The following is a 21,850-nucleotide window of genomic DNA, read 5'->3' as shown; positions in this document are numbered from 1 at the left end:
TTTTTTTTGACATGGGAGCCCTTGAACTCGGGAGTCAGGATACTCACCTAGACTTGACTCAGCCCCAGTCTTTTATTAAAATCATACAAGGAAGTTGGGTTATAAAATTCATGGGGAGGGTATAAGTAAATACTTCTCTATTTTCATGTGCCAACATTTTCTTGTGACACAGAGTAATAAAAGTTTAGAACAAAAAAAAAGGGGGGTGGTGGTGGGAAACTATATAGTCTCAAACATAAAGCAATATGTGACATACTGTGAGACATTATGATTTCATAAAAGGACAAACACAAGGTCATACTGCTGACCCTGCAGTCTTTATAATTTTTGGACCCCATCTGTCTACAAAAACATTCCTAGGGGGCTGCCACCATCATCCCTGAACCCAAGGAACCCATTGCTAACTTTTTTTTTTTAAATTCAGTTTATTAATTGTAACAAATGTGCTACATGGTACAAGATGCTGATTTTAGGGGACATAGGGGGAAGGGCATTGCTAACTTTCTAGGAGATATCTGTATACTATTCCATCCTCAATTTTATGATAAAAATAACCTATTTTTATCATACAGAATTGAGACTAAGACTGGGGGAAGAGCTACAGGTTTCCTCAGCTCTGCCTGCGGCTCTAGGTTACTCTCGTTTTCACCTAGAGTGAGTGACTGTAACATTCATTTCCCTTGAATTCATGAACAGCTTTCACTTTAATATTATTGGTAATATCTAATTTCTGGATATGAAGCAGGCTCCTACTAGATCTTGCCAGGTTACGAAATATTGATTTAATCAAGGAAGGAAGAAAAATAGGAATAGTAAATAGATAAAGAAAATAATAAGTACTAAGAATAATTGCAGAAATGATATCACGAGTTGCTTTTGCCAAAGAAGCAGGCCTTGGGGCCTCTCAGTACTCATACTGGGACCCACAAGAGGTCACTGCCTTGAGCTCTGAAATCCCAGCAGGTTTTTCTTCCTTGTCATCAGGGGTCCTAGGCATCTTGAGCTTAATGTGGGGTGTCTCTAACACAAGCAGGGCTAGAACCTCGAGACAGAAGCTGATATTGAAGCTATGGAGGGGTGCTGCTTAATGGCTTGCTCATCATGGCTTGCTCAGCCTGCTGGCTTATAGAACCCAAGACCAAGGCTGAGGGATGGCACCATCCAAGATGGGCTGGGCTCTCCCCCACCAACCATTAAATAAGAAATGTCCTACAACCAGGCAGTGGTGGCGCACACCTTTACTCCCAGCACTTGGGAGGCAGAGGCAGGTGGATTTCTGAGTTCGAGGTCAGCCTTGTCTACAGAGTGAATTCCAGGACAACCAGGGCTATACAAAGAAACCCTATCTCCTCCCCCTACCCCGTCCCCCGCAAAAAAAAAAAAAAAAAAAAAAAAAAAAAAAAAGCCCTACAACTGGATCTTATGGAGACATTTTCTCAACTGAGGCTTTCTCCTTTCAAGTTGACATAAAACTAACGAGGACACGTCCCTACCCTTCTCCCCACTGTTGAGCGGAACTGCCTTGCACTGGGCAAATGAGGACATTACTGACTGCTCCCTCCCTGGGGTTTGGCTCCTGCTCTCAGGGCAGAAACTGAAAATCACAGGCTATGAGTTGGAGCCCAGTTTGTCCCAAACCAATTTTAGATCTCTGCACCATCTCTAGGGTATGCTCTAGGGCCAGCTAGTGCTACAGCTGAGACGGAGAAAGATGGCACACAGTAGGGGTGGTGGAGCAGTTCCTCAGGGAAGAGGTCTGGGGCCATGTCAGAGCCTGGCAGTCTCTGATTGTGGCCTAACCTCCACTCCCAGGGCCTTGCCCAAGCAGCTGCAATCACCAACCACAGCATCCTTTGGGTTTGACCTACTGAGCACATGACCCACAATTAGTCCTGGCAGCATCCCCTGCCCTTCCTGCTTACATCAGGGCCTCGGGCAGCGGATATAAATGCTACTGGAGGCTGAAGGGCGCAGAACAGATAAGTCCCACACAGCAACTCGGTACAGACGTTAGCAGACACCATGAGGACTCTCTTTCTGCTCACTCTGCTGGCCCTGGCTGCATTCTGTCTTTCCGACTTAACAGGCATGTATCCTCCTGGTTCATTTCTTTGGGTAACTACCCTCCTGAAGGTCTTGAGATGTGCTTTGGGATGGCAGAGGGAAAGGGAAACAGCAGGGAGGGGACAGAACTAACTGTGCACTGTTTGCTTTACAGATGCAAAGCCCAGCGGCCCTGAGTCTGACAAAGGTATTGACAGGGAGCCTGGCAGGACCTCCGTATTGGCCCTCACCCTATTCCCTGAGCCCCCAGATTCCCTTGCCTCTGGCTGGGTGTCCCCACTTTTCCTCCCAAACCCAGAATTACCTGACCTTGTGCCTCTGCTCCACAGCTTTCATGTCCAAGCAGGAGGACAGTAAGGTAGTGAATAGACTCCGGCGCTTCCTTGGGTAAGTTTTGGGAGGTACTGGGTCAGGGCCCTTTTCCTTCCATATTGGTAGGGAGGAGTTGTGCTGGGGTAGTCTCTGTGAACTGTTGAGGGCTGCACAGTGCGGGTCAATCCCCATCCCCGGGACCCTGGAGCCTCTTGTACAGTGGGAAGAGGGTGTGTGTACCCTGTGTTGGTTAATGCCACTGTGTGGTGTTGGTTGATGTTACCGTGTGCTTCTCAGAGGCCCAGCCCCCGGCGTAGATCCCCTGGAGCCCAGCAGGGAGGTGTGTGAGCTCATCCCTACGTGTGATGAGCTATCGGAACAAGTTGGCCTCCAGGAAGCCTACAAGCGATCTTTCGGTGTCACTATTTAGCACGTGTGTTGCCCTAAAGCCAAGTGGCAGCCTCAACTTTGGCTACCCTCCCTGTTCCTTTTCTCTGCCCTGCAAGTATGGATGGCACAGCTGTTCCAAAATAAAGTCCAGATGAAGAACCACTGGGCTTCGAGTCTGTCCATTGTGGTGGTAGGGCTCAGGGAAGGCTTCACACTCAATCCCAGAGAGCTACAAACTAGTTCATTTGCTTCTTTATTATACTGCTTTGTGATGGATAGCACCGGAGGTGGTTTCCTAAAGTCCTGCAGCCCACCTCCCCACAGCAATCCCCACTACAACCATTATCTCACCGGGGACACATCGAAACATACAAGTCAGCAAAGGCCTGGTCACAGTGGTGAGCAGGACAGGCAGCTCGTGTGTAGACAGAGTTGCTAACAGGTGGCACAGTCCTGCCCTGGGGCAGTGTGGGTATATGGCCCTGATGGAACAAGCTCTCAGTGGAGACCTGAGGTGAGCAAGATCCAGGGCAGCGTGGCAGAAGGCCTGTGAGAGGCCTCACATCCCCAACTCTGCTCCTGCCTGGTACCTGTGTCCACTCACAGGCCTTCACCCATCCCTAGAGAACCTCTTCTCTTCAGACCTCTTTCAGGATCAGAATAGCTGCCACTTTCTCAGGCCCGTGTCAGGGCCCCTCCACAGCAGTGAGGCCTGGCCCCTGTCTCCCTCCATGCCAACAGGGCTCACTGTTGTTTAGTCTGGAGTCCCTCTTCAAGCGGGCTACCCTGCAGCAGGGGGCAGGTTCCAGGGATCTGCAGCAAGAAGGCCGTGAAAGCGGCGATGATGAGAAGGTTCCCAATCACTGCCATGCTCAAGGTGGCCACGGTGGCCTCCAGGCCCAGGGTGGGTTCCTGCATGGCCAGCCAGGCTCTGCGGGATCCCATATCAGCCAGCACTGCTTCCAGCTGGAAGTGGGTGCCCAGCACTGCACAGATGTGGAACAGCTGGTGACTGTGGCCTGAAGGGCAGATAGACTGGTTAGGTAAAGACCCAGCCCACCTTTGAACAGATTCACTGGTGATCCAAGGCAGTCACCTGTCCCTTGGGCCTGAGAAGGGGAAAACCTGACCCCTCCTCGAGGTTCTGGGAGAGTAACTGGACTGAGCTGCATAAAGCCCTAAATTCTGCCATTGCTGAGCCTGGGGAGGGGCTGGGACTTGGGGTGTGGGCACTCCATGTTCCCAGCTCACTCTGCACATCGGGAAGCCTTCTCCCTTCCCTCCCAGGCCAGTGCTCACCAATATAGTCGAAGCGCCCAGGTGCCAGGCGCTCAGGTAGACGGGCTGCAAAAAGGAAGCCTGTGAGCAGAGCGCAGAGAAGGTGGTAACCATGGCTGGAGCTCAGTTCGTCCCGCCCACAACTATGGGCCCTTCCCCAACACAACCGCAGCTGGTAAAAGAAAAGAGACCTGTCTCGGAGCATCTCTGAGGAGAAGAAACAAAGGGTACATCTAGGACCTGGTGGGGGAAGGAATGCTCCGGGTGGGCACCAAGGGCCTGCGCCAGGAGGGTAGGCAGAGAGCTAAGGTTAGAGACCGAGTAGAGACTGAGGGCCACCACGATGTCAAGGTGGTAGGTAGAACAGAGTCTGAGGAAAGTCCAGGTACCCTTACCCTGTAGAACAGTGGGAGGTTGTCAAACAGGAAGGGGTAGGCAAAGGCGGCTGTGCGGAGAGCCTTACTGAACCCGGGTTTTTCTAGCTCTGGGAACCTGAGGGGCAAGAAAAGCAGGTCAGTCTCCGCTTCTGAGTGAGTATAGGTCAAGAAGAGGTTATCCGGGGCCAAAAGGGTGAAAGACCACATTCAGAAGGCAGGTGTGTTGAGGCATGCCGGTGACCCTATTGCGAGGTAGAGGCAGGAAGATCATGTTCAAGACTCAGCCACATGGTGATGTGTGTGTGTGTGCTCTCCTTTAGTCCCAGCACTTGGGAAGCAGAGGCAGGCGGCGGATCTCTAAGTTTGAGGCCAGCCTGATCTACAGAGTTCCAGGGTTATACAGAGAAACTCAAAAAAAAAAAAAAAAAAAAAAAAAAAAGCGAGGAAAAAAAGGAAGGGGTAGGGCTAGTGGGATAGCTCATCGGGTATGGAACCCAAATATATGTTTACATGTAATAAAAAGGAAAATAAGAGAAGACTCTCAGGATGCAGGATCGCTGCCCTGTGTAAATGTCACATCTGTTAAGTGGCCCTAAAGACATAGCATGAGTTGGCCATAAAAGATAGAATACTGGCCAACAGTAAGGCCTCCCTCGTACTGGATAGGGTACTGGAATGGCTCAAAAACAGTGGGGTGAGCCCTGACTACCCTGTCCGACACTGGGGATGCCCAGAACCCACCGCGAGTAGCAGGAGAGGCCGGTGCACAGGAAGGAGTTGAGCGCAGCAGCGGGCACGAAGAGCTGGTGTAGGCGGCTGTGCAGCCAGGAGGCCGGCATGGAGTAGGCGGCATAGGGGAAGGCGCAGCCTGTGGCGAGGTGCGAGCTGAGGCTTGCAGGCTCACCCTCTGCACCCCACTCCCAACCCACCCCACTGCCCTCAGCTCACCCAGGCTGTAGAGGCTGAGCGCCCCGTAGTCCAGGAAGTAGCAGATGTGACGAGCTCGGGGCGACATGGAGCTAAAGGTGTGCGCGCAGCAGGATGCGAAGGGATAGAGGCAGGCGGGTAGTAGGAAGACCAGCAGCGGTAGGTGGTACGGCTCCGCGCGGAAGCCCGGGCTGCCTAACGCCAGGAGGCGCCACAGGAAGTACCTGCGCCAGGCACCTGCTCAGGCGCTGGGGCCGCAGTGCCCCTGCCCACCTGGCACCCGTCTGAACCTAAGGCCGAGCCTTCGCTCACCAGGTGGGCAGGAAGTGAGTCCAGATGTTGACCGTCTCATTAGTCATCTGGAAGGAGCTGAGAACACAGTCTAAGGCAGAGCTTGTGGGGCATCGGTAGCCAGACATGATGCCTTCTTCCCAAAACACCTGGGGGTGGGGGTGGGGAAGCAGATGAGTCATCATATGCAGGACTTTCCCCTCCAGGAAAAGTGGTAGCCGGTCAGTGGTGGCGCACGCCATTAATCCCAGCACTTGGGAGACAGAGGCAGGTGGGTCTCTGTGAGTTCGAGGCCAACCTGGTCGGTCTACAGAGCGATTTCCAGGACAGCCAGGGCTACACAGAGAAACCCTGTCTCGAGAAACAAAAAACAAAATAAGAAATGTCTGGAAACACAATAGAAGATGCACTAGAGATCGCAGTGGTCCCAAGACAAGTACAACCCAACCTCTTTCTTACCCAGAGGGCAAACAACAGAACCAGAATACTGGGATCAGATAGGATGGGGGAATACACACACAGGGTGTTCTGCAGAAGGGGATTCTGGGTGGAGGGACGTTTAGGAATGTGGGTAGAGGTCAGGTTCTATACTGAAATAGAAAGGTAAGAAAGTTAGCTTGCGCCGGGCGGTGGTGGTGCACGCCTTTAATCCCAGCATTTGGGAGGCAGAGGCAGAGGCAGGCGGATTTCGGAGTTCGAGGCCAGCCTGGTCTAAAGAGTGAGTTCCAGGACAGCTAGGGCTATACAGAGAAACCCTGTCTCAAAACAAAACAAAACAAGACAAACAAACAAACAAACAAACAAAACCAACAACAAAAAAAGAAAGTTAGCTTGCAGGAGGAACTTCCCTAATAGCTAATATGAGAAAAATCTCTGCCCCAGGGAGTCCTCTGAGGAGGGGCGAGGTTGATGGGTTGGGGCTCCTCACCCGGGGGACCTGATGGACTCGAAGGAGTTGAGGCAGCTTGAGACTGAGCATGGTGGCCCGGTACCTCCACGATGACCTGGAGACAAACGGTCAGGGATTGGCACCCATCCAGTTTCCTATGACCAGATTCAGCCACACAGGTGGCCCCTTTCCCCTCCTGGCCCTAGCCTGGGGCATCCAGTCCTGCTTCCGAAGTCCTCAGTCTCTGCGGATCTGCAGTGAAGGGCTCTCCCCAGCAGCGAGGCTGCCTCCTGTTAGTAACCCCATTTGCGCCTCGGCCAGAATCCTGACTCCAGGGGGCCCCACGCAGAGGAGGACCAAGACCTCTACACACAAAATTGTTGCCCTCGAGGAAACTGATTAAAGAAGGGCAAGGAATTAGGGGGCGTTCTCCTCTTCTAGAAGGATACCACTTGTGCCCTTGGGAATACTCGGAGCCCCCGCCCCTCCTGGGTCCCGTGCCCCTCAGCCCAGACCTGTTTGCCGCGTCGCGGTGGCCTCGGCTCCGCCTGCCCCGCCCGCCTCGCAGCCGCCTGGCCTAGCACATTCCTTGGCACCGGCGGAGGGGCGGGACAAATGAAGTGGGCGGGGCCACTGTCCTGGACCGATAGGACCCTTTCTCCTGTCTCAGACTAAAACTTCCCAGCAACTCCACCCTCTCTTCCTGCCTCTAGCCCCACCCATTCTGGAGTTTTTCTGGGTTCTAGGGGGCTTCACAATCAGTTTGTCCTCTGAGATCGGTGCTGACTGAGGATCTTGTCCAGCTTAACACAAACCTGGTCCCCAGACCCTTCATCCCAAGTGAAGAGGAGGTCTCGTAGGGGAGATGCCTGTGCTGAGTGCTGCCCAGTTCCCCCGGGAAAGGCTGAGATGAGCCGGGGAGATGTCCCTTTGCCCTCAATAGGGTCTGGAGATCTCTGCTGCAGCAAGGAGTGCGAGACTAGGCAGGTGCTGCACCTCCATTTCCCCAGATGTGAGCTGCATGACCCCAGAGATTGAAGGCTGGCCGGACTCCACAGGCAGAGGCTGGTTCTTGCCACTCAGATTGACAGGGGAAAAAGTGGCTGAGGATGTGGGCCAGCCCTGGCAGAATGGTGAGACAGGGCGAAGCTGGGGAACAATCTTAGCCTTGTCTGCCCGTCAAGGGGCAGCACGGGGTGGCCCAGCCCCATTAGCAGGCAGCTCACTTGGCCTCCTGCACACAGCCAGCCCTTCAGGGTGTGTCTGGACCCACTGCACTGCGTTGTCTAGATCAGCCCAAGCTGGGATCTAATCTCCTTCAACCAGGACACCTGGCCCGAGTCTCCCAGGATCTGAGGTTGCTAGGCAGGAAGCTCCAAAACCAATTGCAGCCGCAGCTCAAAAGCAATCCCTGTTTTGTCCTTGGTGAACGCTGGCCACCTGGGAAGGAAGGAAGGATGCACCAATCTAATTTACCTCGCTACAATCAGAGTTGCCAACCCAGGATAGCAGGAATAGAGCCTTGATTTCAAGCCTCACTCTTTATTCCTTCTGGAGGACATCACCACTGGTTTGGGAACACCAAACCAGCCCCAGTAGATGGTAGGCAGTAGATGCATCAAACACTTCTGCAAAACAGGTGTGGTGCTTCCTGTGATGTCAACCTTGGAGAGATGGAAGGAACCATCGAAGTCCAAGGCTGGGTTGGGCCAGCTATGTAGCAGTTTGGAAGCCTCCTGGAGTTTCCTGGAACTCAACTGCATGTGCAGGTGATACAGTTCGGTGGTAGTGATGTGGAACTCAAATGATAGAACCGATTATAAAGGGCAAATAGATCACACGAGTGGAATTTAGTTAAGGAAGCACTGCTTCCAAAACACCCCAAAGGTACGCAGTATTCCAACCAGGACTGTTTGAGATGAGTGGATGTAAATGTTTACTCAACAACATGGATAAGGCTCTGATTCTCATGACAGAGGAGACAAGTGACTTACAGCCAACCAAAGGCAAACCTCTTAGAGGCACCTCAGAGGATGCGGCAATGTAGGGTCACAAGCATCATGAAGTCCAGGTCTATCATTAAGTCCCCTGTACTCTTAAAAGCAAAAGCATTAATTCTTCGAGGTAGACAAGACCCTGGGTAATAACTATTCAAAAAAAAATCACTGGCAGAGCATAGCAGCACATGCCTTTAATCTCAACACTCAAGAGGCAGATACAGGCAGATCTCTTAGTTTGAGGCCAGCTTGGTCTAGAGAGAATTTCAGGACAGCTACAAAGAAACTGTCTGGAAAAAATAAAAAACAAACCCAAAACAAATAAATCCAGACATAACAACATCCAAACCAAAAACTTGGGTACAATTCTGGCAATACGTATTATCTTCACTGTGTAAACTCCTATCTCCCTAAAAGGTCAGTCTGTTTCTGTTTAGGCTTTTTGTTTGTTTTTTTGTTTTTTGGGGTTTTTTTGTTTTTTTGTTTTTTTTGAGACAGGGTTTCTCTGTATAGCTCAGGCTGTCCTGGAACTCACTCTGTAGACCAGGCTGGCCTCGAACTCAGAAATCCACCTGCCTTTGCCTCCCAAGTGCTGGGATTAAAGGCATTAGCCACCACCACCCGGCAGTCTGTTTAAATTAAGTGTCCTGAAAGAAACTCAAGGACAACAATGTTTGTGGCATGCATGTTAGTAAAATCTCCTGTTCAAGGTCGATGTTTTGTTTGTGTTTTGCCTGGATAAATCCTTACCATGTGTATGTCTGGTGCAAATGGAAGTCAAAAGTGGGAGATAGCACTAGATTCCCTAGAAATGTGACTATGGATGACTGTGAGCCACCATGTAGGTGCTGGGAACTAAAATCCATCCTAAGTCATCTCTCCAGCCCCATCAAGGCTGGCTCTTATTTGGGCCTTAGCCTCTGTTGGTTCTCTCTTTTCTAAGTTTGAAGGGTGACTTTTCACTAAGAAAGTGTGTTATTTCTCAAACAGCGTAGCACTTGCCCAGCACATCAAACCCATCCCCTGCAAGGCTCTTTTACAGAAGACACAGTAGGCAGAGTAGACTTGGGAAGGGGGGGTCTTTATTAAGTGATGCTTGAGTCTCAAGTCTGCCTGAATTGGAAAGTGGTAATCCCAACTGTTCCCTGGCTTTCCCAGACCTCCTTTCTTAGTGGAAGGCAGGAAGCCAGCCTCTAAGCACAGCCAAAGCAGCTAGGCCAGTTGGGGCAAGGAGGGGGAAGCAGAAAAGAACCCAGCCCCAGCTATGCTCTGCTTCCAGGCTGAGGGGTAGAACTGAGGTCGCCCTGGCCAAAGCCTCCCCTACCGCTCTCTCAGGGTGCTATTCTGCCCCCAAGCTATTCATGATCTCTGCTCCTGTGTCACTTGACACTCCAAAGCCAGCCTGTGCTCAGCCTACCAGGGATCTAGTCCTGGGGATGGGCAAAAGGAGGGTAGGTAGTCCAGGATGGAAGAGGGCCCTGAGTAAGCAGCGTCAGGGATCTTGCCTCTCTGCCACCCTTCCTCCAGCCCTCACTGGATGATGAGAGGGGTGGTGGCCCTGGCCTTCGCTCCCTCACTGGCACCCCTTATCCCAGCACAGCAGCCAAGAGCACAAAGCACAATGCCTGAGCTGGTGGGGAAGGGATGACTGCTGGCGTACAGCCAGCCACCCACACCCTAAGTGGGTCTGGAAGCTGAGCAGCAGCAGCAGAGAAGTGGGGCCTCCAAGTGTGCAGGCCCTGCTTCCCTAAGAGCCCCCACAGCTGGCTCCAGAGCTGCCCGTTCCCCATGGAAGACAAGGAATGAGGGGGTCCTTGAGGATGGGTGGGGTCTGCAGAGAACCATGCAGACAGTATCTCCCAACTCTTCCCTGAGAGCTAGGGGGTCCAAACTCCCAGCCCCACCCACCCAGTATCCTGGGTAAGGACAGGCCCCCTCTGTCGTCCTTTCCTCTCAGAAGTCCAGGAACTGCCCCAATGAAATGCAGACACCCAAGCCTGCCCCCGGGGACTGCAGGGGTTAAGGTGGAAGGCTGGCCGGGGGTCCACAGCCACTCCTACTCCAAGCACTTCCTCACTTTCCTGATTTCACCTTGGCAACAGGCCCCATCCTCCCGCTGGCTCCTGGGCCCTCCTGCAGCCCCAGCGCAGCTGGCCTGCCTTCTGTTGGCCTGCTTGAGTCTGCCTGTGGTGGGGTGACTACAGCTGGTGGTCCTGGTCGCCAGGGAGAACAGGAGAAATCTGGAGTCAGCCCCACGGCAGGGCCTAGAGGTCACTCTCAACCAATCTCCTTCCACTGCCTGTAGAAGTCTAGAACATTCTTGACGTCCACACTGGCATGGGCAGCAGCTTGCAGGGCAGCCTGTAGAATAGCAGAGGAAGGCGATGAAGAGAACTAACCTGGAATAGTGGGCTGGAAAAGGGTAATGGCAGAAAAGGACAACTTGTCTGGAGGGGCTGAAGATGTCCACGCTCCCCACCCCACCTGAGACTCACCTGCATGGGCCCAGAGAGTGCACTGGGGTTGTCCAAATGAAGGCCTGTGATAATGGTCACCATGCCACTTGGGTCTTCCTCCCCTGTCCCCTGGGCCAGAGTTAGCTGTCTGCAGCTGTCCAGAATCTTATAGAGGGTCCTGGGAATGTGGGGTAAAGGAAAACAAGGTCAGGCATTTCCACAATTTGAACCCAAGACTCTCCAGGAGACAGGGCAAGCTAGAGACTGGGAGAGTGCTAGGAGATAAGAGAGGACAGGCAGCTGGTGTCAGTGGATCACAGAAGCTGGCCTTGGCATATGTGCTAAGGGGTGTAGCCAAGGATGCTGGGCCTAGGCATCTCTGCTCAAGGGAGGGAAGGGTTCTGAGCTAAAGCAACTTTGGAATCATGAGGGTACTGGTAGGCTATGCTGACTTATCCCACTCCAAGGGTAGGGGGAGTTCACAAAGGGGCTAGAAAGTCAGCTCCTGACAGGTTCTAAGGGGAAGAGCTGACACTTTACCAGGCATCTGCATCCTGCCGTTTCAGTTTATGCCGCTCAAAGCTCTTTCCCACCTCCTTCTGGCAGCGAATGTATCTGCAAAGAAGATCACAAAGGTGGGGCAGGGGATATGGAGGGTGCCTCATACAAAGCAGGCCATTGTAACTGGGAAGGGCATGTCAGCTCAGGGAGACAGGGCAGCTGTGTCCCTCCCATCAGGCTGTTCGGAGCCATTTTAAAGTGGCTTTCTGGACGCTGGGCTGACTTTCTCTACTGATAACATCAAGTTTCTGATTTTTCCCAGGGGAGGAGCCAGAAAGCAGCAAAAGCAGATGCTTTCAAACTGGAGCTCCTGGAGGTGACCTCCAAACAAGCAGGCCTTGTGCTGCTTCCTGGCCAGGCAGGCCAGAGGCAGGGTGAAGGAGAGCTCTCTCTCCTCTTGCTCCCTCAGTCCCAAGGCTAAGAAGGGTGGGGCCTAGGCTGAGTTCCTGCTTTTTGCCTGGGTCTCCCCTTTCAAAGGAGCCCCAGGCAGGAGCTGGGCCCCAACTGTTACTTTCTCCCAGCAGGTGCTGTCCAGAGTCTGACTCAGAAACACAGGGCAGTGGCTCAGATTCCCCAGGGCTCTCAGCTATTCTGATCTCCTGGTCTCATGCAGCTGAGACCTCCCAAGGCGGCATGCAAATCATGTGAGCAAGGTATGAGGCATGGCTCTCCCTCCCACAGAGCAAAGAGCTCCTGAGCACAGATAATGGGCTCAGGCAGCACAAGGTCCCAGACATACCTGAACTCTCTCTCACCTGTTTCCCTTTTTAAATTCTGCCTCCAGGTACCGGATCCCATCCCTGGCCCCTGGCTGTTCTTTCTTCAGCAAATCCAGGCCATCAATCACTGGTGGGTAGAGCAGGGGTAGGTAAGGACAAGACAGTAAGCTCAGACTGCAGACCACTCTGCAGGAAATGACACCGTATGGGAGATGTATGCAGGACTGTGATGCCCCACAAGGTTCCAGAAGCTCTTTGAAAGTGTGACCAGTAAGCAATGTGCTTAGCAATTTCTCAGGAACATCCACTTACATTCCTCATCTATTTCCCATGTCTTCTGCAGCAGTGTTTACAAAGATGCCTATGCTGAGGCTGTAGTCTACAAGTGGTAGGACTTGACCAAGACCACATACATACTGGACATCAGATAAGGGTCTCTCAATCCCTTACTTGGTTTCTATCTGCACTTAACCTCCCTGTAAGCTTACCTGTCCTTGGAATGATGATGATGAAGCGGCCACTGGTGGCAAGCTGGCGGATAAGAGGGAGGTGGTAGCAGAGGGCCTGGGTGTCAGGGATGAGGTAAGGAGACATGGCTGACTGGGCTTTGGGCTGCTGCAGGCTCCCTTCCAGCTGGGAGACCTCGAGCTGGTAAGAAAAGGCTGAGTGGCTGAAGCTGCACAGAGCCCCGGGGTCCCACTGAGAAGACACCAGGCAGCCAGGGCCAAGGTAGCTCTTACAGAGCTCCTCCCATTGCTATGCAGACAGGGGTCTTTTCAACAGTGACCTTGGGGAAAGTGCATGAACATGAAGCTTGGGGTAAAGAGACAAGGTGAGCAGGAGGCTGAGCATCAGGGAGAACAGTCTAGAGGTCAGGAAAGAGCTCTGAGGAGTGGACTAGAGCCATAGCAGGTAAATCTGAGAATGGGCTTAAGCAAAAGCCAGACCAAGGGCAGGTGGATGTGCACACTGCCTACCTGTAATCGTAGCTGAGCCATGTCTCTCATGAGCCTGTTCCGCCGAGCCTCCTCCTCTGCCTACAAGGAAACTACAGTTATGAGAAGCAGGGCTATGGTCCCTTCTCTGGACTCAGAGGACTAGGTATAGTTTGTGTGAAGTCCCTTGAAACTCCTACAGGAGTGAAAGGAAGCATGGAAAATCAAACTTTTCTGATTCACTCTATGACCCATGGTAGGTCATTCCTGGTACAGGAGACACCTGAGCAATTTTAGCATGTAAGACACTACCTGTTGTGACGTAAGCCCTGACTTCTGTTCCCAGCCAGTCCCCCTCAGGAGATACCAAGCACATGCACCCTGTCCTGCTCCTGACCTGCCCACCCTGTCCATACATGCACCAGCCTGCCCAGTAGGCCCACCCACTCATCCTTCTCCCAGCCTTCCTTTGCTTGGTAAGTGAACCACCAACTGTCAAAGTCAGAATGCTCAGAGTGGTTTTGTCTCCCCTCTCTCAGCACATACATTATCAGCAGGACTGCCTTGTCAAGTGAACCCTTTGCCAGCACACCAACATCCTTTCCTTCCCCCAGAAGTGAAGTGAAGCTTAGCCCAAGAACAACCCTTTCAGGATGCTCTAAGCCACGCCGCGCTGCTTCCCTGATTCATCCCTGTTTTCTAAGCACAGCTACAACAGTTTCCCTAAAAGTCCAGTGCCCATCATCACCTCATCTGGAATTCTTTCAGTTTCAAAATGAAGTTCCAAGCCCTTCGCACTCCGTCCTGTGAGATAACTAGCACCACTGAAGGCTCTCAGGTGAGCCAAGTAGTTCCTCGGACGTCATTTTAATAAGTCCAAACCAGACAACTCTACAATCCCAGTTGCTTGGTTTGATAATAACCCCAAGGTTATGCAAGACCCACTCCTACCTTGCAGATTCCCGCAGTTACGAACTGCCCTGTCTTAAAAGCCAACCATGCCCCTGGGGAACACTGGTAGAGGAGGAAAGACCAGGATGGCAGAGTTGACAGAGGCCACACCCTTACAGGGTGGCCAGGAGACAGAAATGGAGAGTGCAAAGTGGACAAACTTTTCCCTTTTTTTCACTAAAGAAATGGAGCCTACGGACCTGACTTTTTAATACTAAAATGTTACTGTGAAATTCCAAGATCCAGAAAGGGAATAAAGGCTCCTGTATAATTCCTTTCAGGAATTAGAGCAAGTGTGTGAATCCACCTAAATGCAGGAAGGGGAGAGCCATATCAACTGACATGTAGCCCAGCAGCTCAGACAAGTGTGGGTCTCCTGGCCTCAGAGAGAAAACCTTTTCCAAAAGGTCCTGCAAAAGACTTCCTAAGCCCAGCAGACACTTAGCAGTGGGACAACAGCTCCTGGTGAGCACATGGACTACACAGAAATTAACCCTTAAAATAGTATAGAACAGTCAGGTTTGGTGCCAGGCATGGTGGCATAATGACTGTAATCCTAACATGGTTAAAAAGAGACTAAAACTGAGACAAATCAAAGAACTACGGTTTTTCCCACAACATGAGAGCCCTGGACCCAGCTTGCCTTGGTGCCCTGGACCTTCCCTTTGTCTTCTCAGACATAAAATAAGGACACCATACCCCCGACACAGTGAGGCTGTGGGTGAAAAGACAGGGTGCTTGTGAAAAAGACTAAGCACAGAGTGCTCAGTGCATGATGGGAGACGGTTGTGGGGGATGAGCTCCTTGGGCTAAGTCTGTGACCTAGGCAGAGCAAGAAGTAGTGTGGCCTGCAGCATCCGGATCCATATGAGAGAGTACTGCTGACTGTCCCCTGTCTCTACCTCTTTGGGAGCTGTTAGACAAAATGCTTGCAAAAATCCTACAAGTTTTCTTTGTAGCTGGATAACTTCCCCATCACTATTTCAGTAGCTCCACCCTGGCGTCTTCCTGTTCAGGACACCAATAAAAGCCTTACCACAAAAGCTTTGTAACAAAATGTGCTTGTTCTTAAGGCAAGGAAGGGAGCTTGTGGGAACATGTCCCCCTGACATGCTGTCAAGGTGTCCACTGCAATTGGGCTCAGAGATCTGGAAGCTGCTGGCTCACGGTTGGGAGAAAACAAGAGCATCAGGAAGGAGATGGCTTGGGATGCCCTGAGGCTGGCTGACACACGAGGGACATAACTCCCATGCCCGGCACCAACACTACAAAGGAACTAGTGCTAATGGGCTCAGGAAGGACAGCACTGCCAGGGTTGTACATGAGCGCAGATGGACAAGTGAAGAGATTGCCACATCTACTATCTAAGCCCAGTGTCAAAATACTGACCAGCACGCAAGAGTGAACTTCCAGTGCTTGTGCCAAGCAGCACAGGACACTGCCTGCTCTTTGGATGAGACCATGTCTGAAAGGAGTTCCTCCATGTCTGAGCCCCACATTCTGTTCCATTCCCCAGTCTTAACCTCTGCTGACAACCTACTGATCGTTCCTCACCCAGGACCATGTGCATGGCTCCAGACAAGGCCCATTATCCCATCTTCTCCCACCCAGAGCTGATTCTATGTATTCCTGCCCTGTACATGATAGGAAGCTAGTCAAGCAAGGTTCACTGACTTGTCTATTTCACAGATTCAGTGATGACAAGAGATGGCCTTAAGACTTACTGAAGAGAGATCAGAAGCCACACTTCTTAGGCCTTGCTGGGCCTCCAAATTGGCTTCCTAATTCTTCAAACGAGAATCACCAGTGCAACTGAGCCCCTTGCTCTGGTTCTTCAGGAAGCCCAATGGAAAGGATTTCCAGGGAAAGGAAGGCTGACTTACCATACGAAACTGGGCCTGGGCCTGCTGTAGCAGGCTCTCCTGCTCAGACTGAGCAATGCTGACAAAGATGCCGACCTCTGGATTGAATTGCAGAATGCTGCCTTGTAAGCGAGCAACAAAGTGCCCGAAGCTGCGGATATAGCAGATGCGTACCACCGACTGTTGGGAGAAGGGAGACCCATCCAATCTGAGCAGACTTTTTCAGCAGCCCCTTCAACAGCCTTTGCTCTCACTCTCCTGCCACCCCGTTAACCTCCCAACAGAAGGGCTTCTCAGAAAGTCACATGGTCTACAGACCGGTGCCGGGGAAGGCACCACGATGCAGACAGCTAACCACTAACTGCAGAAAAGGAAGTAGCTAGCAGGGCCAGAGACTCCCAGCAGGTATGAGACCATCTGATACCCAGTACTGCTAAAAGACAAAAAAAAGACTGAAAAGTCCAGGAGTGAGGGGACTTGAGTTCTAATGTCACCCCTCCTCAGGCTCTTAGCTTCACAAATGTAAAGAAGAGAAACTTACTAGGATCACATTTCTTAATTTCTTTTGGTCAGTAAAGCCCTGCCTCCTCCCTGCAAGATATGAATCTGACCCAGAACCCTAAAATATAAAACCAAGTGCAGCCAGGATGAGGGCCAATACAACTCAGTAGCCTGCCTGCTTGGCTGGACTTCCCTTTGCTGCCCCCAGATGGCCTATGTGGTGAGAGACTCAAGGGAAAAAGCTGCTGACCAAAGTATGTGCTTCTGGCTCTGCTAGTCAGACTGATGATGCTTAATTCTGGGCTGGCAGAGAGGCTAAATGAAGATCCAAGTCCTGATTAACTTGCTCTGCCCTCAGTAGAAGGAGAATGGAAAGGAGACACCTGCCAAGAAAAGCCTGTAGCCTTGATAATCCCTGCCTTGCTGCCCTGTATGAGGCATGAAGTAAGTCCCTTACCTCCTCTAAGGCACTGAGCAGGGGCCGATCCGCATCGAAGTTAAAGCGTCTGTGAGCAGCCCGCAGAGGAGGTAGGTTCCGCAGTGCCATGTCTTCTGGGAGCAACAGGCTAGCAGGGAGGTCAGGCAGCTCGCAGCCTTCAAGGAGACCTTGGACTTCAGAACACAGAGCCAGGCCTAGGCAGAAGGAGAGAATCAGAGCATGCCCTGGGGAGCAACCACATAGATACAAACCTCCTATAGGGAATTACCAGGCTGAGACAGGACATAGACCTAGGACAGATGGGTGGAAGGGGAAGGACAGACACCAAAGCTGGAAAACTAGAAGAGAAAGTAGGGCGGGAGAACAAGGACAGTTAGCCCGGGAAGACCCCTGGTGGAAAGAAGAGAAGGGCTCCAGAAGAACAGCAGGTTCTTGGCTAGTCTCAGGAGGCAGAACATCAGGAGCTTTCTACTTGGGAGCTGGAAAAGGGGATAAACTGATGATCAACTCTGGACATCACTCCTGCAAGCAGCACAGAGATGACTGTGACAACCCTGGCTCCCTGACTCTTCTCTGTTCTTACCCATTCCACTTCTTCCCCAGGGAGCACACCTCTTCACACATGAGATCACCAGTTCACTACGAGCAGTGGTGTGGAAACTGGAGAGGCCTGGATCATACACTGACTGCTATGTGAGAGGGAGGCGATCCTTATCCCAAAAGCTAAGTTACAGGACTGGACCCACCAGGTTTGATGGGCCAGTGAGAGGGAAGAATAGTCTTAGGGTCCCACTCACCAGAATCCTGGAGCTCACCAGATGCTGGCAACAGATTCAGCAACACAGACAGGCGGTTCCACAAGCTTTGAGAGCTCTGGGGAGAAAAAGGAGGAGTCCTCCAGCCACAGACAATGCTTCTGCAGCAGCAGGAAGGCAAAAATCACCCTGAGGCCTTGTGTTAAGACACCCACAGGGATTTGATAAGCAGATTAACAACAGGAAGAGCTCATGGGTGCCTGGGAAAATGGGACCCAGTAGGGCCCCAAGAGCGGCTTTCTGGACTGTGAAAGTGAGAGCCAGGAGCTAGCTCCTCCTATCTCACAGAAACTCACAGGAAGGGAACAGGGCCTTTCATAGAGCTAGACTCTAACACTGAGCGCAAGCCTACAAGAAGCTCAAGACTAACCCTCTGATCCCAAGGTGGTTAGGCGCCACGTGGCCCCTAAGACAGCAAGCCTGACAACACTGTTCCCAAGGGTTGATCTCCTAAGCCTCAGCCTTTGCTGGAAAGCCTCAACCTTGCTCCATGTTCCCATCTCTGCTGCTGCCCTCAGCTTCGCTGTCTTCTTCATCTGTACTCTAGCATGTTTACTAAGTCTGGTCCCCGTATTACCCAGAATGCCAGTTATGGAAGAATAAAGCAGAATGAGCAACTTCCTCTCTGTCCCTAGCCATAGACTCTTTGAGGAAAAAGATCATGCCTACTGTTGTCAGGCCAATCAGGTTCTTGGCAGATCACCACACGAGGTGTGGCCTAGGCTCCTTCCTATCTCACCACTGGTCCAACCTTTTAGGACCTGAAGATTAGGACGTGGGATAAACACCTGCGCACACACGATGATGAGGTCAGGGTTGGTTCGTAGCCAGTCCAGGAAGACCTTCACAGCAGGAAGAAGGCCCTCAGCCATCAAGGCCTGCAGCTTCTCCTGAAGGCTGCGCTCGTTACGACAGGAGTGGTTGCTGGACTCACTCCCCTCTGACTCAGAGCCATCTTCAGAGGCTGGGTTGAGCAAAGGAGAGAAAACAGGGTAATAGCATTTGGCAACAGGCTCCGACATTTTCAGGGAACATTACCTACCCATTACAGCCAGTTCAGGATCTGCGTGCTTATATCACTCAGGGTCAAATACATGCCCCATTACTCCAGGCCCACTAACTTTTAAACCAAGAGCTTCATGCTAGGATTTAAAGGCATGTAGCATGATACCTGACTTCACTTAAAATTTCTTAAATCTCCAAAGTTCCACCCCCATGTCAGGCACTATGTTAAATGCTAGGAACACAAACAAAAGATGTATCTGTTAGCTCTCCTAAAGTTCAGTCTAGTCTCAAGACAAGTAGACAGTAAGGTCTCAGCAGACAGCTAGGGTGGAGGCTGCAGTGGGACAGACGGCAAAGGTAACTCACAGGATAAGGTCTCACTGACCTCAAGCAAAGCCCACGTGCACTGATTATTCTGTTTAAAGATTTATGTGGCCAAGCAAGGTGGTGCATGCATTTAATCCCAGCACATAGGAGGCAGAGGCAGGCAGACCTCTGAATTTGAGGCCTGGTCTACAGAGCGAGTTCCAGGACAGTCAGGACTACAACACAGAAAGACCTTGTCTCAAAAACAAAGCAAAATCAAACAAACAAATAAAAAAGCAAAGAGTGGGTTTACTGTGGCCAGAAGGAACACGCTCTAACATGCCTCAGACAAAGGGGGCATCCTGTACAAAGTCTAAGGCTAAGGACAGCACTTAGAACAGGAATGGCAGCTCTTCCACTACAGATTGCTAAACTGAAGGCAAGACAACACTGTAGCCACTGGGGAGCAGCTCAGTGGTGTAACACCTGGCCGGCATGCATGAGTTCCTAGGCTGGCTTCACCAATAGCAGCAAAAGAAAAGACAACAAAACAGTCTAGCCTAGTGCTCGACATAGAATAGGCTACACAACGATGACATTGAGTGTCACTCAAATGTACTACTGTGACAGGAACATTATGTCCAGCTTCTGGGAGCCTTGAGGGAGCTGGATGCCATGAGGAAAGAAGTATGACCTCCAATATGAGGAGAGAAGAGAGTAAAACCACAGAGCAGTCTGCAGTGGAAAGCAGCAAGACAGCAAACATATTGGAGGCTGGAAATGAGTAAGTGTACAGGACAAGGACTTCTGAGTGACAGCAATGCTCCTAGGGTGAGATCACTTTGAAAGAAGTTGGTCTCTCATGCACTCAAGCAGGAGACAGACAGACCCAGGCACCTGGTTCTAAAGGTTTGTCCACATCCCCGTTGACACAAGGCCTGTGACTGGCCACACTGTTAGGTTCCGTGGTGGGCTGCAGGAGCAAGTTGCTGAAAGTGGGAGCCAGTCGGAAGCAGCGCTTGGTCTGGAACATCTGAGTGGACATGGCTTGTAAATTGCTGGCAATGCTTGCCTCACTGGAGCCCAGGGGGCCGTTGAGGGAATCTGGAACCTCTGATCTGGCCTGAGGGGGCTCCTGGGCTGGAGATCGTGTCCCTTCTTCATCCTCTATATCTTCTAGGTCTGATCGGGACTCCTGGCTGTTCATTTCTGAGTCTGTCTCTGCATCAAAAGCAGTGCCCCTGCCTTCCAGACTCTTGTCAGAGCCACTGTCTGAGCCATCACTGGCCTGGGCAGAGTCATGGCTTGAGTCTGATTCAAAACCCTCACTCAGGTCACTGTCATCACCAGCTTTAGGAGGATGGTGGCGGCGGCGACGACGACGACGAAGACAAGAGAGTCGGGAGTGCTTCCGGCTCTTTCTACCCTCATCAGCTTGGGGCACCACAGTGGGAGGCTCGGGTTCTGGCTCCTCTTTTTCTAGTGCTTCTTTTGACTCTGGTTCATCTGTGTAAAGAGGAAAGTCAGGGGAGAGGAACAGGAAAAAAAAAAAGAAAGCTGGGACATGCTCTCCCACATCACCTCCCACTGGGTATGACTTTTCCTCCTGACCCCCACAAGTCCCAGGTAAACTTTCCAGACATATAACCCCCTCCAGCCTCGAACCTGTGCCATCACTCTGAAAAGCTGAGACAGGGTTCTCGCCCTCTTCCAGTTCCGCCTGCAGCCGTATGTTGACATGATTAATAAGGTGGGAGAAGAGGGCCAGGGTGAAAGCAATGGCTGCACTATAATGCTTGGATCCTAAAAGCAGGAGAGCAGGAGTAAGCATCATCAATTCCAACCTGTCCTGCCTGCTGTCAACTCATCCAATGACCCGACTACTCCTCAAAGCTGGTTCTATGGTAAAGGTTTCTCAAGTCTCTGGAATAGTATCCATCTTCCCAAAGAGTAGCATGTCCCAGCGCAGCCTCATTTTTCATGTAGGTGCATCCTCTTATCCTAGTTTATCTCCCTTGGTCTTGGGGCTGTTCTCACAAGAACAAGAACCTTGGGTTCCTAGCACTGCCTCTCCTACTACCTCTGCCACAAAGGGCTCCAGACTGCCTAAGTGCTCCAGTAGCAAGGCTTGGACCCTGAAGACTATGCCTGACTATGGAGGGGCTTAGGGGACTATTAAGAACCCACAACTGCCTGTTCCTTCACAGGAGGTCCTATCAATAGGCTTCTCTGGCCCTGACTCTCCACACTAGGTAGTTACACAGGCAAGAAAGGGATTACTTGTGGAAGGAAGTCTTGTGACTACACTGCAAACAGGACAGTGGGGAGCGAAGGGACATGGTAAGGAGTACCTGCTCTCTTTAAACTGTGCACACCCATGAGGCAGATGATGGCCATCTGAAAGATGAGCAAGTCGGGTAGGAAAGCATATCCACTTTCACACTCCTCCTCATCCTCATTTGTTAGACCAAGGTTGGGTGAGGAGGGCAGGTAGAAGAGGCAGAGGTTGAAATCCTCTAGGACTGACTGGCAAAGCGAGGTCAGTTCTGAGTCCACAGAGCTATGGAGAGGCAGGAGGAACAAGGGATGTCAGTAATGGGGTGGAGTTGGTAAAGAACTACGAATATGGGGCTGGAGAGATGGCTCAGCGATTAAGAGTACTAACTGCTTTTCCAAAGGTCCTGAGTTCAAATCCTAGTAACCACAAGGTGGCTCACAACCATCCGTAATGAGATCTGACGCCCTTTTCTGGAGTGTCTGAAGACAGCTACAGTG

The 21,850-nt window shown here is 51.6% G+C and overlaps 4 protein-coding genes across 9 annotated transcripts in view; 2 read left to right on the top strand and 2 right to left on the bottom strand.

Moving 5' to 3' along the window:
- The window catches only part of LOC116093125 (polyamine-modulated factor 1), a 28,268-nt gene extending 26,390 nt beyond the window's left edge, over window positions 1-1,878 (top strand). For both annotated transcript variants that reach the window (XM_031374383.1, XM_031374382.1), the window contains exon 5: window positions 1,813-1,878. In XM_031374383.1, coding sequence (XP_031230243.1) covers window positions 1,813-1,863 — 51 coding nt within the window. In that variant the 3' untranslated portion in view covers window positions 1,864-1,878. The remainder of the gene's footprint in view (window positions 1-1,812) is intronic.
- Window positions 1,879-1,933: 55 nt separating this feature from the next.
- On the top strand, window positions 1,934-2,928 carry Bglap (bone gamma-carboxyglutamate protein). The gene is made up of 4 exons (XM_031374385.1): window positions 1,934-2,086; window positions 2,219-2,251; window positions 2,394-2,451; window positions 2,674-2,928. The coding sequence occupies exons 1-4, from the start codon at window positions 2,023-2,025 to the stop codon at window positions 2,804-2,806; spliced, it is 288 nt and encodes a 95-aa protein (XP_031230245.1). The 5' UTR covers window positions 1,934-2,022; the 3' UTR covers window positions 2,807-2,928.
- A 74-nt stretch (window positions 2,929-3,002) lies between these two features.
- On the bottom strand, window positions 3,003-7,202 carry Paqr6 (progestin and adipoQ receptor family member 6). Of its 3 annotated transcripts, XM_031374373.1 has the most exons (8): window positions 7,044-7,202; window positions 6,568-6,643; window positions 5,661-5,788; window positions 5,370-5,572; window positions 5,163-5,289; window positions 4,440-4,536; window positions 4,066-4,216; window positions 3,003-3,785 (listed from the first exon to the last, which is right to left on the bottom strand). In XM_031374373.1, the coding sequence occupies exons 2-8, from the start codon at window positions 6,616-6,618 to the stop codon at window positions 3,511-3,513; spliced, it is 1,032 nt and encodes a 343-aa protein (XP_031230233.1). In that variant the 5' UTR covers window positions 6,619-6,643; window positions 7,044-7,202; the 3' UTR covers window positions 3,003-3,510. The 3 variants fall into 3 exon arrangements, with proteins under 3 accessions (XP_031230233.1, XP_031230234.1, XP_031230232.1); XM_031374374.1 differs by lacking the exons at window positions 5,163-5,289; window positions 5,370-5,572; XM_031374372.1 differs by lacking the exons at window positions 6,568-6,643; window positions 7,044-7,202 and having other exon boundaries at window positions 5,661-6,325.
- Window positions 7,203-9,585: 2,383 nt separating this feature from the next.
- Window positions 9,586-21,850, bottom strand: part of Smg5 (SMG5 nonsense mediated mRNA decay factor) — a 26,818-nt gene continuing 14,553 nt past the window's right edge. For all 3 annotated transcript variants that reach the window (XM_031374369.1, XM_031374370.1, XM_031374371.1), the window contains 13 exons: window positions 21,427-21,635; window positions 20,741-20,878; window positions 19,973-20,581; window positions 18,553-18,728; window positions 17,747-17,822; window positions 16,968-17,143; window positions 16,031-16,189; window positions 13,239-13,298; window positions 12,750-12,909; window positions 12,298-12,388; window positions 11,522-11,596; window positions 11,021-11,159; window positions 9,586-10,886 (listed from right to left, as the gene is read on the bottom strand). In XM_031374369.1, the coding sequence (XP_031230229.1) occupies window positions 10,803-10,886; window positions 11,021-11,159; window positions 11,522-11,596; window positions 12,298-12,388; window positions 12,750-12,909; window positions 13,239-13,298; window positions 16,031-16,189; window positions 16,968-17,143; window positions 17,747-17,822; window positions 18,553-18,728; window positions 19,973-20,581; window positions 20,741-20,878; window positions 21,427-21,635 (2,152 nt within the window). In that variant the 3' untranslated portion in view covers window positions 9,586-10,802. The remainder of the gene's footprint in view (window positions 10,887-11,020; window positions 11,160-11,521; window positions 11,597-12,297; window positions 12,389-12,749; window positions 12,910-13,238; window positions 13,299-16,030; window positions 16,190-16,967; window positions 17,144-17,746; window positions 17,823-18,552; window positions 18,729-19,972; window positions 20,582-20,740; window positions 20,879-21,426; window positions 21,636-21,850) is intronic.

The sequence above is a fragment of the Mastomys coucha genome, unplaced genomic scaffold (genome assembly GCF_008632895.1).
Source record: "Mastomys coucha isolate ucsf_1 unplaced genomic scaffold, UCSF_Mcou_1 pScaffold16, whole genome shotgun sequence".
Taxonomy (NCBI): Eukaryota; Metazoa; Chordata; class Mammalia; order Rodentia; family Muridae; genus Mastomys; species Mastomys coucha.
This window is presented reverse-complemented; position numbering and strand designations above follow the sequence as displayed.

Excerpts from the sequence above, each read along its gene's own strand:
- Bglap (XM_031374385.1), top strand. The coding sequence starts at position 2,023 with ATGAGGACTCTCTTTCTGCTCACTCTGCTGGCCCTGGCTGCATTCTGT. Across the intron at positions 2,087-2,218 it reads CTGTCTTTCCGACTTAACAG|ATGCAAAGCCCAGCGGCCCT; the intron begins GCATGTATCCTC and ends TTTGCTTTACAG. Across the intron at positions 2,252-2,393 it reads CGGCCCTGAGTCTGACAAAG|CTTTCATGTCCAAGCAGGAG; the intron begins GTATTGACAGGG and ends TCTGCTCCACAG.
- Paqr6 (XM_031374372.1), bottom strand. The coding sequence starts at position 5,881 with ATGGCGTGCGCCACCACTGACCGGCTACCACTTTTCCTGGAGGGGAAA. Across the intron at positions 5,573-5,660 it reads ACTCACTTCCTGCCCACCTG|GTACTTCCTGTGGCGCCTCC; the intron begins GTGAGCGAAGGC and ends TGCCTGGCGCAG. Across the intron at positions 4,217-4,439 it reads ACCTCCCACTGTTCTACAGG|CTGCGGTTGTGTTGGGGAAG; the intron begins GTAAGGGTACCT and ends TTCTTTTACCAG.